The sequence below is a fragment of the Scomber japonicus genome, chromosome 1, assembly GCF_027409825.1.
Source record: "Scomber japonicus isolate fScoJap1 chromosome 1, fScoJap1.pri, whole genome shotgun sequence".
Classification (NCBI taxonomy): Eukaryota; Metazoa; Chordata; class Actinopteri; order Scombriformes; family Scombridae; genus Scomber; species Scomber japonicus.
In genome coordinates this window covers 34,091,513-34,103,893 of record NC_070578.1, presented here as the reverse complement: position 1 = coordinate 34,103,893, position 12,381 = coordinate 34,091,513, and the positions used below count along the sequence as shown (strand labels likewise).

At 37.5% G+C, this 12,381-nt stretch overlaps 1 protein-coding gene across 1 annotated transcript; it reads left to right on the top strand.

Annotated features, from left to right (window-relative positions):
- The first annotated feature begins 7,406 nt into the window (after positions 1-7,406).
- Positions 7,407-11,793, top strand: htatip2 (HIV-1 Tat interactive protein 2). Its single transcript, XM_053324540.1, has 7 exons — positions 7,407-7,558; positions 8,505-8,694; positions 8,803-8,910; positions 9,132-9,269; positions 9,401-9,462; positions 10,164-10,408; positions 10,810-11,793. Exons 1-6 carry the CDS (start codon positions 7,434-7,436, stop codon positions 10,378-10,380), a joined length of 840 nt encoding a protein of 279 aa, XP_053180515.1. The 5' UTR covers positions 7,407-7,433; the 3' UTR covers positions 10,381-10,408; positions 10,810-11,793.
- Positions 11,794-12,381: the final 588 nt, after the last annotated feature.

Below are 12,381 nucleotides of genomic sequence, written 5' to 3'. Positions count from 1 at the left end.
ATGTGTACTGATATGATACGTCTCCAATGGTTTTCTCCACTTCCTTTGTCTCTCTTCTTCCTCGCCGCCCTCCTGTCAAAAACAACTACAGGTACTTGTACTACTACACTCCTGAACACATACTACAGGTGATACATTTCCCATCACATGGATCATCTACACCACACGGATACGTACAGTGTATTAAAACTACAGACAATACGTTTAAGAAAATCAAAACCAAGAAGGTTTTTTTTTTCATGCATCTCAGGATAATAATGACATCTGTCAGACCTTTCTTGTGTTGGATTAGAGGAAGAAATGCAAGACTACTTTGTTATGCTTGTTGATGTGTCCTTTAAAATTCTTCATAAACTGTGCAAAGTCAGCATAGGAGCAAGACATAGAAAAGCATAAAATAAAAAAAACATGTGTGATTCATTTTATTGTAGTCACTTTGTGTCTATGTCTGGAAAATAATCCCTCAAATTCCTCAAAAAGTTGTCTGACATCCATGCCTTCCTATTTATTTATAGCATTTATTAAGGAACAGGGTTTCTTTAAATGCTAGATTTATACTGTAAAGTTCAGGTTAAGAAATAATTAAGAAACCTCATTGAAATGCTCAAATGAAGGAAATATAAGATGGACACAAATTTAAGGCATAACTAAATGACACTAATAGACTGACAGATACATGGACAGACAGACAGTATGCCAGATGTGCAAGTGTTGTCTTATCTCTACCTGCTGGGAGCTGCCAGGTCCCCCAGACTCCTTTTAGGATCCTCTATTGAAAAACCATGATAATCTATTTGCTCCTTTAATGAGCACATTGTTCCTCAGAGAAGGAAAAGCAGGTCTCATTGCTGCTTAGCTGTGGCTCTTTGAGAAGGAAAAGCTCCCCTGAGCACCACTGATACTCTGCTTTGCCTCCAACATATTGTGAAGGTCTGAGCCTCAAGTCTGAGCCTGTAACAAAGCCTGAGGAAGACTGAGCTTCTGTCCTACTGAGGAGTTACTTTATTGTACCTTTTTTCACAGCTGATCAGAGGATCTGGCAGCTGGTATGGCCTTTTAACCCCTTTATATCTTAATTTCCCCTTTAAATTTTCCCTGAAGTAGTTTTTACTTTAAAACTGCTTCAACATTTACTTTACATTTTTAAATGGAATCGGATATTGTTGTTTATTGCATATAAAGTTTGAATGAACAATATAATATTTATCTATATAGGAAAATCCAGTGAAAATGTAATTTTACCTCAATAAAAAAAAAATGTATGAAAAGTGAATTTTCTATTGTTTATTTCTTAATTTTAAAAAATGATATTTTCTGAGCTGCTGTGATGGAAAGACGCCTTTGTTTAAAATAAACTACAGATATCGGTGTCCTTTTACAGGAGTCAGCCATTTTTTGATGCATGGGGACAATACTAGTGAAAAACAGCTTGAACCAGACTGCTCCTTTAAAAAAAATGCTTAATTTCTTACATAAATCTGCAAAAATCGTCATCTAATATTCCGTATCTATTAGCTCCAACAATTCATTGAAGCTAAATCACGTTTCCAGCTAAATAAATTCAAGTGAAAAAACCTTTGCTCCTGTTGATAAAAATGACGAGTTGACCTTATGGACACTGAAATATTCATAGATCTGTTATCATGTGGACAATAAAAAAAAAATCACATGAAACACATTGGAGATTAATTACTATTAAAATGTATGACAATAAATGGATATCTGAGCAGAAGGTCACAGAGAAGCAAAAGGCATCATCTTGACTATTGTTCACACCAGCTGCATCAGAAGACACAGCAACAAATAACGGCAACAGTCGGCTCTAATGATGGAGGCCTCTCTCATAACACACGCACACACACACACACACACACACACACACACACACACACACACACACACATACATCATAGGTACCATCAAACCCTGCATCTTGATCAGACAGTGCAGTGCCTCTCTAATTGAGCTAATCCCCACTTCAGGATCAGTGCTGTCCCCTGAGGTCTGACCCTCCGTCCTGCCTGTCTCCTGCTCTCACCGTCTCAGCTCTCAGCTTAAACCTCCCCGTCCCCTCTGTGGCTCATGTGGACTGTAAAGCTGTTTATTGGGAGACAATGGGCAGCAGATTGTGCTGTCAGGCTCCATTAATTACCATCATTAGCATCACACTCCAGAGTCTGTGGAAAGGGGGTCCTAAACTGTAAGCTGTGTGTTGAGTGGGTCGGTGTATCTGTGTTTGTGTGTGTGACATATGTGTACATGTAGGCATGCGTTTGTATTTGTGTGTTTCAAATGGAAATACGCCTAGAATGTCATTTAGTCTGAATTTATTTTTTCCAGGAACAACATGAGGTAATTTATTATATAAAAATGTTCATGTCAGAGAATTTCAGCATCTGCTTCAGTGAAATAAAGAAATAATCCATTCTCTGATCCTCAATCTATAGTGTGGCACAAAATGTTACAATAAAAGAAAATGTTTTAGTTTGGAGAGTGGTTGGCAAAATCGATGACTGATCAATCACACTATTAATTACATCTGATGTCCGCAAATATGGTACTTTTGTTGAATGCCCTAGGGCGCAATCAAATGTCATCTATTAACACTTTGAACTGTCAGAGGTCTCAGCTGCTGTCTGAAAATGTTAACAAGCTTCAATTCTTAAAAACAATGTCCAGTGACAGAAATCTGAGTTCAGACGTTTTATCTTCATCTTGACTTTTTTTTTTTAACTGTCCTGCTTGGTTTATGTAGGTAAAAACAGCTTAATTATTTTCATTCTGCACTAAAATGGTAAGATAAAGATAAATCTGTTACACCTTCTTTTACAGTTTAACCTATGTGGAAATAAATTAATACAGTTTGTATTCCAACTTAAAATATCACATGTTTAAACTCTGTATTATATGAAACTGAGCTAACTTCAAATCTCATTTCTTTGCACTTGCAGCCAGGCTGAATTTGTAATTGTTTGATCAAGTAAAAGTTGCATGTAACACATGGTGAAACCATATAAAGACAAGTCCCATTATATCGAGAGCATTAGCAGTCAGGGCCCCAAGGCTCTGCAATGAACTGCTTGACAAAATCAGGTTGGTTGAGTCAATAATAATTTTGTTCAATTTCAATTAAGTGGTTCTGTTTTTCTATCTTTAAAATGTCTATTTCTATTAACTTACATTCATTTGTTTTACCTGTGTTATCTAGTTAATGACTTCATAATTAGTTAGTATTTCAATTTGCTGCCTTGTGTGAAGTACTTTGTAACTTGAATTTTTGTAAAGTGCTCTATAAATAAACATAATCATTATTATAATAATAGACTAGTATAATCAGGCTAACTGTCCATTAATATTTGAAAATGCCTTAATATGTCTGCATACTATTACATACTACCTGTTTTAGGAAGGTGCTACAGAATTAAGTCAGTATCAGCCAATACAGGTGAGAAAACATTGATAAGAGCTACAAAGAGTCATTTTTTCTGAGCTTTTATTGTACACTGTTGTAAAAGCTAATCCTGTCTGAATAGGACTTCAGGTGAAGTGTGGCAGTCAGCAGTGACATAGACATCAAACACATTATGCAATGTTGAGAAACTGCAGCAGGGACTTTGACTGAAGTATAAAGAATGTGAATAAGCTAATGAAAACCAACTCTTTACGATCTATATGTCCTTTAGTGCAAGTTAATCAATGGTCGAACGCAATTGACCACTGACCAGCATTGGTATTTCCACCTCCAGCAGCGGAGCTCTAAATGGAAATTGAACCACGTTTCTGCCACGCACCCACTGAGGCATAAGCCTTCTTACTCCAACTTCCTGTCTGATCAATGTGTGAGACAATAACTCAACAGGTGCGACAGACAGGAGCCCAGCGGTAGCTTTCCTCCCCACCGCTAGGCCCAATTAGCACCCACGGCTCAGGAACAAAGACACGACATTTCATTTCAGCAGAGTGCCAGTTTAAGGCCTCTTCTCTCAACCTCAGCCTATTTTCTTTCTGTCTCTTACTGCTGACATCTTTAAAGGATCATCCCTGCCTCCATCATATTCTATTGGATTGGGTCGATGCCTTGTGTTCGAAGTGGCAGGGGTGTTAAAAACATGGGGTGTTGATGAATTCATTGCATGTGACTGGACTTGCTTTCTTTGTGTGGAGGTTTTGGCTAATGAAACCCCCTGAAGATCTGACAAAAGGCAAATACATTTTTCGGCGTTTGGTTCACACTCCAGGTCCACGCTGGATTTCCTGAACAAATTACACATCATTTCCCGACTATACGACACGTACGTTCAATTAATTTAAGCCAAAAGACCTCAAGTAAGGTGATCTTGTGTTTTTAAGCCCTGAAATGGTCTGACACTTGAAATCAATAACACCACATATTATTAATGACATTAAATGTGTTGATTTCACTCAATTCTTGTAGGTTTTACAGCTTGCATACAGTTTTATGTGACAAATAAAGAGGTTATAGTGAATGTTTTGACACTTGTAGTTTTCTGTTATGTTTGAATCTTGACCTGATGTGAGAGTTGGGTGTTAGTTCAGTCTCTGGTTGGTTGGTCATAAAGTGATTCAATTCATGTATTAGAAAAAGCTGCATCTTTCAATTTTCCAGCTGCAACCAATAAAAGAGGACACAATCATGTCAGGTATGTTAAGTGTGTAACTCTGCTGTAGAAAGTAAGAGGGTTTATTTTCTTTTTTTAAAGAGTTGTGAGCTGAATCTGTTTTAATACCTTTTAATATCCAGCTTAACAAAGCTAAAGCGAGGAACCAAAACCAAATACTGCAAATAGACTTCAGGACACACTTTTGAAATAATACTCTCAAAAGGTGCACTTCACAATGCCACATGTAATGGAAATTCAAGTACACTGCTTTAAAAGTGTGTTTATTCCTTCTGATGCATCCAGCACAGCAGCACTGAACTGAAACAAAATGTATACTGTATCTTTGAGGTCTACAAAAAGAAGCTTAAAGCCTTTCAGACATGTTTTAAGACAGCAAATACTCTGCTTGGAGAAACGTGTGTCTTATATGGATTTTCCACAAAAAGTATGAATACCACTTTAAAATCCTCAAAAAGGCATCTACTACTCCCCCCTGTGAAAATGCAAATACTATTAAGTTTAACTGTTGGACACATCACAACATGTCTCCTACACATGCCATGTATTATTTTCACACTGCACCTGTACTGGCTTCATACTAGTTGTGCTGCTCTTAAAATCTGATTTTCAACAGGCACATAGAAAATTTACACTCTCAGCAGATGAACATGAAAACAGCCTTCTACTTTCAAACTCTTCACATGCATCATTCTGCAGAGTGAAGCTCAAGAGAGGAGGGTGACTTTAACTGTCTTAATGTTAGGGTGAGGATAGGTTTCTCCTGGTTTCTTTACATTAATACAGTGAAACAGGCTGCTATAATGGGAAAAGAACATGTAACTTATCCCTAATGAACACATTAAGTATTTATGTCGTATCACACTCATACACACACATTATCAAACCTTGTTTTAACTAAATGCTTGCAACAGCTTCCCCAAAAAGAAACGATTCTGGAAAAATGCTGGCAAGCAAATGACTATGGTTGCATTCACCTACCTCTACTTTTTATTTTTAGTATGTACTGCCTGCAGCTGCCCTTTCAAAGTATGTACAGTTTCATGCAATATGCACACAGTTGGGACATAGTATTAGTAGTAGGCTACATAGTAGTAGCCTACTACTTCATCTACCATTGCGGCTTCTGTCGTTGCACTGGCTTCCATTATTGTGTTGTCAATACGCTGCTATTGGTCTGTGCTCTGTCAGTGGCTCGGTCAATGTGAAGCATTTTGTACTATGCAGAGGATTGGGGATCAGAGTACCCATGAAAGCATGCTGGCTTGCATATAGTACAAAATGTGACCGGATGTAGTAGGACATCCTGATACTTTTCGCATGCTGCATTTGACATACTATGTATTGGGACATACTAAATCTTTTAAGATAAGATAACGCTCATCGGAAGGCGACAGCTCACCTTTGAGGGGAAAGCATATGAAAACCTGGTTAGTAGGCTTATCCTCAAGTCAGCTGACAGCCTTGGTAATAAGAGATTCATTTACCTCAGATCCTCATATTGAGTATATTTTTGTGTGTGTTTTGTCTCCAGGTGCAAGAGGTGGTGGACTTTGAGAAACTTGATGATTATGCTGCTGCCTTCCAGGGCCACGATGTTGGCTACTGCTGCTTGGGAACAACCAGAGCGAAAGCATGAAAGCATGCTGGCTTGCATATAGTACAAAATGTGACTGGATGTAGTAGGAAATCCTGATACTTTTCGCATGCTGCATTGGACATACTATGTATTGGGACATACTAAATCTTTTAAGATAAGAGATCAGAGATCCTTTATTATTCCCACAGTGAGGAAATGTACATTATTACAGGATAGCAAAATAAGAAATAACTGAGCACAGAAGCAATATTGTAGGGCAGGGGTGTAAAACATAAGACCCACGGGCCAGAATCGGCAAGCCAAGGGGGGTCCAATCCCCATCTCCAATTCCCACCCTGACCAGAATACAATTCTGAGAAAACGAGTACATACTGTCGTTATATTAAAAGGTATTTATATATTGAACAGTGCGCAAAATGCCAGTGAGTAGCTTCTGTGTAGAATAATCTGTAAATGACTGAGACATCATGGAACACATCACAACAAAATATGCAATACTTTGTTGGAAATTGTGTGCAATAATATCTATGTGCACTTTCTTTTATCCCATTTTGACTTCATACGCTGGCATGAAAGAGTGTTTGGTCTGCTGTGAAGATGAGACTATATGAATGATGGATGCATTTTATTTATTCTTAACTATTTCTATTTATTTATCATTTAGATATATGAGTCCTGTCTTGAGCACACCTGATTTCGTTGTATGTTCTGTACAATGACAATAAAGTAATATTTATCTTTATCTTAGGCTGTTTGTCTGTTTTGTAAATAGATGGTTTATCATAGTAAAGTCATAATAATATATTATTCAATTTTTTTACTGGTCCGACCCACTTGAGATCAAACTGGGTTGTATGTGTCCCTTGAACTAAAATGAGTTTAATACCCCTGTGGTCGGGATTCTAGAGTATTTAAATCTCAAGTGCGCATGCGCCATACATAAGCATTGTCTATGCTGGTGAATGAAGATAAGGACGAGGCTTGTTCAAGTTCAAATGTCTCTATCTGTTGCAGTTAGTATCACACTAAATACATAAATAATATACATAAATAAAAACACAAACAGTCCACCAAGCGACATATGATATACTGACTGCGATTAAAGTCTCTTTCCTCTTCAGCCTATCAGACAGAGAGCGTCTGACTGTCCATGAGGAAACCAGGAAGTGTCGCAGCAGCAGCTGCTCCTAGTGATGTCTGTTGTAAAAGTACTGTGCACCGCCCTGGGAAACGCGACTGGACTCTTAACCGTGATAGTCGTTGTCATTGCAGTGGTTTTAAAGCACCTCGACGACCCTGAACCGGTTAAATACACCAGGTAAAGTCACGTCTAGCGTTCATGAAAGCTATGCAACACCTGTCGATACAATGGCGAATATAAATGTGAATGTAGCGAGGGTTAGTGTTAATGGTTGCTGTCAGATAGAGGGGTCTTAGATATGTGCAACAACAGGGTTAATATCAGAGGAAAACAAATATGTTATAAAATCAGGTTCATTCTGCAGTCTCCTTGTGTAATCTGAGCGGAGATTAAGCCAGAGTCCATTAAGAAATCTGTCAATTTAAGGTTCCTCTTCTTATTTAACAAACGTACACACCTTATAGAATACAGGAAATATTGTTTTCTGAATTGTTTGTATGTTATATTAAATTCGTCATAAATTGCATCCACTACATACCAATTTTTAAATATTTCTTAAACTGGATTAATTGCCCAACAATGATCTAGCTGTTTCTGAGGACAGAGGGAAACTGACTCCTACAATAACAAACTAATCTCAGTTTCAAGATTTCCTGTCATGACAGGTTTCACATTTGCATATTAGGGCTGGGCAAAAGGTCAATATAGCAACATGAGACTAGATATTGCCTTAGATTTTGATATTGCAATATCATCATATGGCATAAGTGTTGTCTTTTCTTGCTTTTAAAAGCTACATTACAGTAAACTGATGTTATATTGTGAACTTCCCAGACTGTTGTAGCTGCTCTATGATTTACCTTTTCCCATTTTATCATTATATCCACATTGCTGATGATTTAAAAAAAAAAATGTCATTATGTAAATATCTTATGAAAGCACCAGTAGTCATGCCTACAATATTGTTGCGATAACAATGGAGGTATTAGGTCAAACATATTTTATCTATATCGCCCAGCCCTATTGCACACATTATTTGTTTAAAATACACGTCACAGTGTTTGGTCATTTACCTGTTGTTTGCATGATGCTAAAAGGGCAGTCAATTTCTTTTGGCACACAGCATGGCTGAGGACATGAAGACTCTGGAGGAAAACTTCAGGCAACAGAATAAAAGCTGTTTCGTCCTCGGTGCCTCCGGGGAAACGGGCAGGTTGGTGCTTCAAGAGCTGCTGGAGCGCAACACCTTCTCCAAGATAACGCTCATCGGAAGGCGACAGCTCACCTTTGAGGGGAAAGCATATGAAAACCTGGTTAGTAGGTTTATCCTCAAGTCAGCTGACAGCTTTGGTAATAAGAGATTCATTTACCTCAGATCCTCATATTGAGTGTATTTTTGTGTGTGTTGTGTCTGTCTCCAGGTGCAAGAGGTGGTGGACTTTGAGAAACTTGATGATTACGCTGCTGCCTTCCAGGGCCACGATGTTGGCTACTGCTGCTTGGGAACAACCAGAGCGAAAGCAGGGGCTGTGAGTTAAACACCATAAATACACTGAGGGCATTTTAAAAAGGTGCATTACACAATACTATTAAAGTACAGAATATTTGTTTGGGTTGTTGTCTCAGCAATTACCCATATCTTCCATTTATGGTCTGGCTGATATTTGCTTGTCCTTGTATTCATGAACCCAAACGGTGCATTGTAAACCATAGAAAAATAATTTCTGTTACTTCTCTCTTCTCATTCCAGGACGGATTTGTTCGTGTTGATCATGACTATGTTCTAAAATCAGCAGAGCTTGCTAAAGCAGGAGGCTGCTCACAGTTCCACCTGGAGTCCTCCAGAGGAGCTGATAAAAACAGTGGCTTCCTCTACCTCAAAGTCAAAGTATTTTATCTCTATTAATTTTCTCTGCATGCTAAGACATTGCCTTGTTTCATTAGCGTTTTATCTTGAAATAATGACATTGAGAAATCACTGAAGGATTAAAATTCATGGATTCTTGTTTTCTTGTTTAGGGACAAGTGGAAGCAGAGATTGAGGCACTTGGATTTGACAGATATGCCATTTACAGACCTGGGTAAGATTAAGTAACAAAAATGCATTACATGTAAATATCACTAGTGCTGTGAGAATGATGTGCCAACAACAGTAGCAACTTTTGTTAGCCATGTCAACATTTTCTCTCAAAGAGCTACTGGAAATGACCCAAACACATTGGATGGTGGGAATGCGATAGCTGCCGGCAGTTCATAATTCTTAGAAAAGCCAACAAGAGATAAACAAAGCATGCAGGGATGCTGATATTCATCTGTGTAATCATTCGTCTGCTCAGCTGAAATAAACACAGAAAAAGAAAAACGCATACAAATCCTTTATGCTCCTCCCACCCTGCTACTTTGTCAGTTTGACAATTTACCAAAACTCATCCAGTAAACAAGACACTTAGTTGTGACATCATGTGACTTTTATTTAAAGTCATGGATGGATCATAGCAGTGTGGTGTGAAATTTTAATCTTCCAAATACAAAATTATAACAAAGTCAAGTTTTTCACTGTGGCACAGCCCACTGAGCACATGTGATTGTACCCTTTTATATGATACAAAGTGCTGATTGTACTTGATTATATTGCTGTACCAAAGTCATTCTCCTTCGACATATGTGGAGTTGAAAATGTAAATCACCCAAGAGGAGAAAAAAAGTCAAATCTGCCATATAAACTGGTTATTTACAATCTCTATCCATATCCATACGATCAATACCTTTGTTTCTCCAAAAGGGTTTTGTTGGTGGACAGGCAGGAGAGTCGGCCCACCGAGTGGATGGCCAGGAAATTCTTTAGTGCCTTGTCTGCTCTGGGTTCTACGTCTATGTCCATCCCGATCCAAGCGGTGGCGAAGGCTATGGTGTCGAACACTCTGCTTCAACCTGAGCAGAAGACGGAGATCCTGGAGAACAAAGACATCGACAGTCTGTCAAAGAATGCAGGGAAATAAGCGAGAAGGAGCATGAAATACACAGGAGGTGAGAATAAGTATTTTCCATTTACGCTAATGTTGTTAAGCAATGTTTCCTGAAATTAGACTGATGTTGGACTCCTTTAAACCAAATCTGATGTACAATCAGATCAGTAGAGGTCTCAAATCCTGACTAATTTTACTACAGATTTAAAAGTTTGCTGTTCGCTCTGATCAATTGAGGCAGCTGCCACAACAAAGGATTTTAGCTTTCAACTCAAGATAATTCATGATGCAAATTCATGTGCATCCTTCTCACAGCTGTGCTAAAGATTTATAGGAACTAAACTCCACAAAGTCATGCTTATTTTGCTCTAAAGCTTTACTTGTGTCAAGTTAATTTCACTCTAATCTGACTGTCTGTGTAATCTTTGGCACCAAACATGGAATTTTATCTTCTCTTTTCAGGTTATTTCAGCAGATACACCAAGACAACTTACTACTACAACTCATCATATCAACATGCCAAAGTAATTTCACAGTACATGAATAGTAACATTCTTAATTTTTCCATGACTTTTGCAACTGTTAGAAAACTAATGTTTTGTTTTTATATGAAAGTACTCCACTCTGGTGGATCTGCTCGATTCTTTATGGTTAAAACAGCCTGTGAAGCTAGTAAAATATAAAATCTTTATAAAAATTGTATGTTGGCTTCTTTTCTTTGGTTTTCAATGACATAGTAATATTTTCATTAAAGAAACAACTGTTCTGTTATTGTTCTATTCTCCATTTGAATCAACATTGAAACACTGCCTCAAAGTGAATCCTGAAGGGTTTTTTGTTTTTCTTCACAGATTAATATATTGAATATTGTTTTTGACATGTTGTCACTTAATTATTATAAATGTTTGTATGTAGGTGTGTTACATCAGGGAATTCTTTGCATAACATCTAAACATAAAGAATATCTGGGGTCAATATCTGTGCCATATTGTGTAATATATATTGAATGTATTTTGCACTATGCTTTATATTATAAGTAATACAATTTAAAGTCCTTGTAAGGGGCAACCTTTGGAAGCAGCTCACCAGATCAACAGATACACACAGTTCAAAGAAAAGAAATAAAACATGTAAAGTGAGTAAAAACAAAACAAAACTTTAAAAAACTGTTCCAGATATAACAGAGAGACAGACACCATCTATTGAAATGTTATCTATACAGTGATACCACTAACAGACCAATTTTGAATATACTGATGATAACAAACTTTGTGTCTATGTTTTGAAACTAAATGGTGGCCCTATCAATAATATTATAGTTAGAGTTCTTAACTGCTATACGATCAATCTTTTTGGTGTGTAATTTTAATGATGATTTCTTTATTTTCTGTAAAGCCCTTTGGACTGCCTGTGGGTGAAAGATGTACAAATAAATGCAGCAGCACCCCCTTGTGACTGTTTGTTGTAACACTAATTATGCTTTAAAAAAGGTCTATATAACAGCCGCTCTTTCTCCAACAGAACACTGTATTTGAATGTTGTTGGTTTTTCATGTGATAGCCAAATGAGGTCTGGCTTTTTTCTTCTTTTTTTTTAAAACCAGGCAGTAGTCCTTTGAAGTCACTTGCTCAGATTCATGCCAGTGAGAGAGCAGAAAACAGTCATGGCATTGATAAACTTGATACAGTCTGCTCTTTCTTAAAATAGAGTGCACTTGTGTACATTAGTGGCTCCATGAAATCATGCTTTCTTGGGTGATATTTTCCATTTGAAACTGAACTGATGATTAATGCTAATCCCTGACATGTCATCTGAATATACTGGGGCATTGTTAAGGTTAGTAACACCTGTGAGTTGCTATGACTAATCAAAAACATCTGCTGTGAAAAAGGCCATTAGGTGAGGGTATAAAACATTCAACTATGAATAAAGTGTTCTGCAAGAAGTCAATCAAGAATATCATATCATCAATTCCCTTCAATGTCAACCAGTTTTAAGTGAAAGTTTTACTTTCAGATAAATTGCAGGAAAAAA